Source organism: Neophocaena asiaeorientalis, unplaced genomic scaffold (genome assembly GCF_003031525.2).
Source record: "Neophocaena asiaeorientalis asiaeorientalis breed wild unplaced genomic scaffold, Neophocaena_asiaeorientalis_V1.1 scaffold469, whole genome shotgun sequence".
Classification (NCBI taxonomy): domain Eukaryota; kingdom Metazoa; phylum Chordata; class Mammalia; order Artiodactyla; family Phocoenidae; genus Neophocaena; species Neophocaena asiaeorientalis.
In genome coordinates, this window is record NW_020172691.1 from 578,250 (window position 1) to 582,157 (window position 3,908).

General features: G+C 60.6%; 1 protein-coding gene across 5 annotated transcripts in view; it reads right to left on the reverse strand.

Annotated features, from left to right (window-relative positions):
• Positions 1–490: 490 nt before the first annotated feature.
• The window catches only part of PIP5K1C (phosphatidylinositol-4-phosphate 5-kinase type 1 gamma), a 33,694-nt gene continuing 30,276 nt past the window's right edge, over positions 491–3,908 (reverse strand). For 2 of the 5 annotated variants that reach the window (XM_024739984.1, XM_024739987.1), the window contains exons 17-18: positions 3,531–3,614; positions 491–3,235 (exon numbers count right to left, since the gene is read on the reverse strand). In XM_024739984.1, the coding sequence (XP_024595752.1) occupies positions 3,233–3,235; positions 3,531–3,614 (87 nt within the window). In that variant the 3' untranslated portion in view covers positions 491–3,232. The remainder of the gene's footprint in view (positions 3,236–3,530; positions 3,615–3,908) is intronic. The other 3 variants (XR_003002541.1, XR_003002540.1, XM_024739986.1) reach the window with 3 other exon arrangements.

Consider the following 3,908-nt stretch of genomic DNA (forward strand, 5'->3'; position numbering starts at 1 on the left):
CTCGGAATGTAACGTGAGCACATTCTCGATCGCCTAGTCTTGTGTATAAACAAGCCGAGCCGTCTGCGTCTGGGATTAAAACTGGGTTTTCCAAGGGCTTGCTTACAGACAGGATCTTATTTTCAATGCAGTGTTTCTCAAATTGGGAGTCCGGGAGAAATATTTTCCCCTTAAAAGGGGTCCACGCATTACTCGAGAGACTCTGGCGGAACAAATACAAACTCCGGGGAGTGTTTGTTCCTTCCAGCTGGGTTGCACTGATGTGAGCTTTTAAGTTTATCCGAGCTGAACTGGAACTCACTACTATTAAGGCATTCGGGTCCGTTGTTGTTATTTAATTATTTTGATTCTTACTAAGGTTTCTTTGTGCTCTCCTTCAAAGTCAGTCCTTAAACTCCCACTCAGACTTTCGGAACGCACAGAGAGACAAAGAGGCGGCTAATGCTTATTACCCGATTTATTAGAGAGATCTCTTCCAAGTAAACAGTGGCTGCGGTTACAGAGGCGCCCATGGCTCTGGGTTTGAGCGGGATGGCGTCCTGTGCCCGAGGAGGCTGTACCCCGGATTGTCACACACCAGACCATGGGGGCTGAGCACAAGGAACCCCCGGTGAGAATTAAGACACACAAGGTTTGCAGTTTCGTTGTGTTTGGAAATCAGTTCGGCCATAAAAACGGGGTTGGGATGGGGACAGGCGATGCAACTGAACCACCAGAGAAGGTGGCCAAGGGTGCTCGTCCCGGAGCGGGGACCGAGGGGCTGCGGCGACAGTACCATGGCAGGGGGCCCCAGTGGGACGGGAGTATTGCACTGAGCCAGGTGGTGGAGGGAGAGGGCGAGAGGAGGCAGAGGCCAGAGGCCAGCAGGGGACACACCGGAGGTTCCACCTTGTCAGTCTCAGAACACGCCTTTCATTTGTACACTCGTGCCCACGTTCGCAGTGACAGCAGCCGTCAGGAACGAGCTGCGACAGAACCAGGACATCGCCACAAAGGAGTCGACAGACTTCCATCCTGGGGCGGGGTGGGGGGCGACAGCTGGCTAGGTCCAGGGCCCTCCTTGCTGGGGGCCTGGGGAAGGCCGCGAGTTCACTACACGTGATAAATAAGGTCCTGCCTTCCTACCCTTGCCCTGACCATAAGCACATGCCTCCCATCGGCCCAGTCCGCAGACCACTTTGCATCCGTGTGACAGTTCTCTGAAAAAGGGACAGAGAATGCAACTAACACAAAGGGGATCTTCAAAGGGGTGTTCATGACTTAGCACAAAAATGAAAACGTCTTGATCACCAGAAAGTTTGCAAATTTCTCCAAGTCAGCATCGGACTGATGCATTTGTTCCGTGGTTCACTCAGGAAAGCCTGAGGGGCCCAGCTCCTGCAGCTCCAGGTGGCTAAGGGCGCCCTGGACGTGGGGCCCGATGCTCTGGTGGTCCCCATGGGACACAGTGTCTCTGTGCGAGGCCTCTGGGGGCCTGGGCGGGGACCCCGGTCGGCTTTTGGGCGACTCAGCAGTCCCTGTTCGTCCCCTTCAGACCTCTGCCCACTCAGCCCGCCTCCCCCTGGGCAGGACAGGGCAGGCACTGAAGAGGGTGCCCGTGTGAAGTCCAGGCGAGGACGTTCTGGAGTCTGGACACACCTTCCGTGGACAGGAGGGGAGGACGCTGTTTTGCTTCTAGTCCAGGACACTGCAGGCTTGTTCGGACAGGTCCTCTTCCCAGAGCTGCTTTGTGCTGAAGTATCCCTGGCGGCCCTGCGCGGGTAGAGCCCCCAGGGCGCAGCCCGGTTCTCCAGGGAGGAGAGGTGCAGCTGGACGCCAGGTTCTGGCCAGGCGCACGCAGCGGGCTGTGCCGGGGAGGCACGGAGGGGGCCCACCGAGCACGAGGACAGCAGCGTACGCAGTTTGCAATGGACTCAAAAAGTCAAATTCCTGGGCCGGTGGGTTCTCCAGCTGTCTCAGGCTCCGCCAGGGACGCAAAGGCAGGGAGAAATTTTCCCAGAAGGTGTAACTTCCACTCCACGCTAGCTCCCAGCTCCTCCCATGCAGGGCGGGGCAGGCCAGGGGAAACCATCCCTGTTGTGTCCCTCTCCAGAGGCGGGAGAGACCCTGCAAAGCTGCCAGCTCCAGCAGCCTGCTGTGGACACAGCAGGGGCCCCTGGCGACTGACCTGTGGGGCTCTGGGCCCAGCAGTGGTTGCCCTGCTGAAGATGACCAACCAAAAAAAAAAAAAATTTGTTTTTCACCAAGAATTTCTTCTGTCCTTCAATCGGCACAGGTGCCCCCACCATTAAAAAGAAAGAGGATGCCCACCTCAGTCCTCTTACTCAAGGGGGTCTGGTCCTCTAGGCCGGGCACCTGACTGTGGGGCTCTGCTCCAGGACACGGCTCTCGGAAAGTCCCGTGGGCTAAGGGCCCGGCCGCCTCCTCCCAGCTTGGTCCGTCTTCTGGAGGAGACGTAAGCCCACGGCCCTGAGTTCCATTGAGAGGGGGCGGCCGTGCGTCCACATGGAGGTTCTAATCACGCCTGGTGATTCCTGCTCAAGGTCACCAGGGAGGTGGGAAACACATGCTGAGAGATGGCAGGGGTGACAGGGTGGAGAGCGCCCCCAGCCACCGCCCGGCCACCCTCAAGGACTGTGTCCGGCTCTTGGCCCAAAACCCTGAGCCAAGAGCACCTGGCAGGCGCGATGGGAGGCCTCCAGAGGCGCCCTGGGGACCCAGTGGCCCTTCCATCCCAGGGGCCCGTCCATCCCGGCCAGGACTTGGAATGGATTCCACTGGGGTGCAGGTCCCCAGAGCCTAGGGCCTGGTTCCCTCAGCAAGACACATGCAAGCACAGCAAAGAACCAGAAATGCAGTGGAATGGAGTTTTTTCTTTTCCATTGTGTGGTGGTTTTGTGTTTTTTTTGGCCTTTTTCTTTTTCTAAAAAAACACACATGTGTGCTGCCATGTCTGTGCAAAGAATAAGGGCCCCAAATAAATACATGATCAGAAACTCAGGAGGATTCACAGTATCAGGCATAGGGAGCTGACAGGGAGCCGGGGCCAGGTGAGTCGCCCGGATTGGGATCGCTGCAGCCCAAGCGTCCACGCCGTCGAGGGGAGGGCGAGGGTGAGGGCCGGCGGCCAGGCGGGCGTCTCCCGAGCTCTGGGCTGAGCAGGTGGGCAGCACCTCCAGGGAGCAGCCGGGACAGCAGCAGACACTCGGCTCCGTCAGTGCCTGCATAGGAATTACTGAAGAGGCAGGGGGCGGGTGAGGCCATGTTGGGCCAGGGCCGGACCCACACCCGCCGGGCCTCCCCTGGCCGGGTCGGGCCCCACAGCTGATGCCGAGGGCCAGGGACCCCAGGAGCCATGAGGGCTGGACACAGGCCCCCGCACGGTAGAGCCCGGCTGCCCCTCCCACCCTGGGCCTCAGTTTCCCTGTCAGTCCCGGGGTGCCTGGAGGCCAGGCTCTCAGGCCCTCCTTCGCCAAGGCCACGGGCCTGAGCCCCGACTGGGCCCGGCTGGCCAGGCGCGGCGCACTTACTGTGTCGCTCTCGCCGTCGGAGGCGGGGTGGGCCTGCGTGCTATAGTGAAGCGGGGAGTACACCCAGCTCCTCTCATCGGTGGGCTGGAGGGCAGGCGGGCGGCACGTGCGGGAAGGGCGCAGAAGAAGAGCAGGGTGCGAGGAGGTGCGACAGAGGCGACAGGAAGGAAGGAAGAAACAGAAATAAAAGAGGGGGCCCCCGAGGCGGCACGGGTGGGCGGCTCAGCCCCCGCTGCCCTCTCCCTGACGGGGACCTGCCCCAACCCGGATGGCCCTCGGGCTCGGCGGGGCCGGGGGCCGGGCCTCTGGGGCTGAGTGGCCACAGCGCGGTGGGGCGGGCAGCAGGAAGCGGTGAGCAGGGGGGTCCTGGCAGGGCCG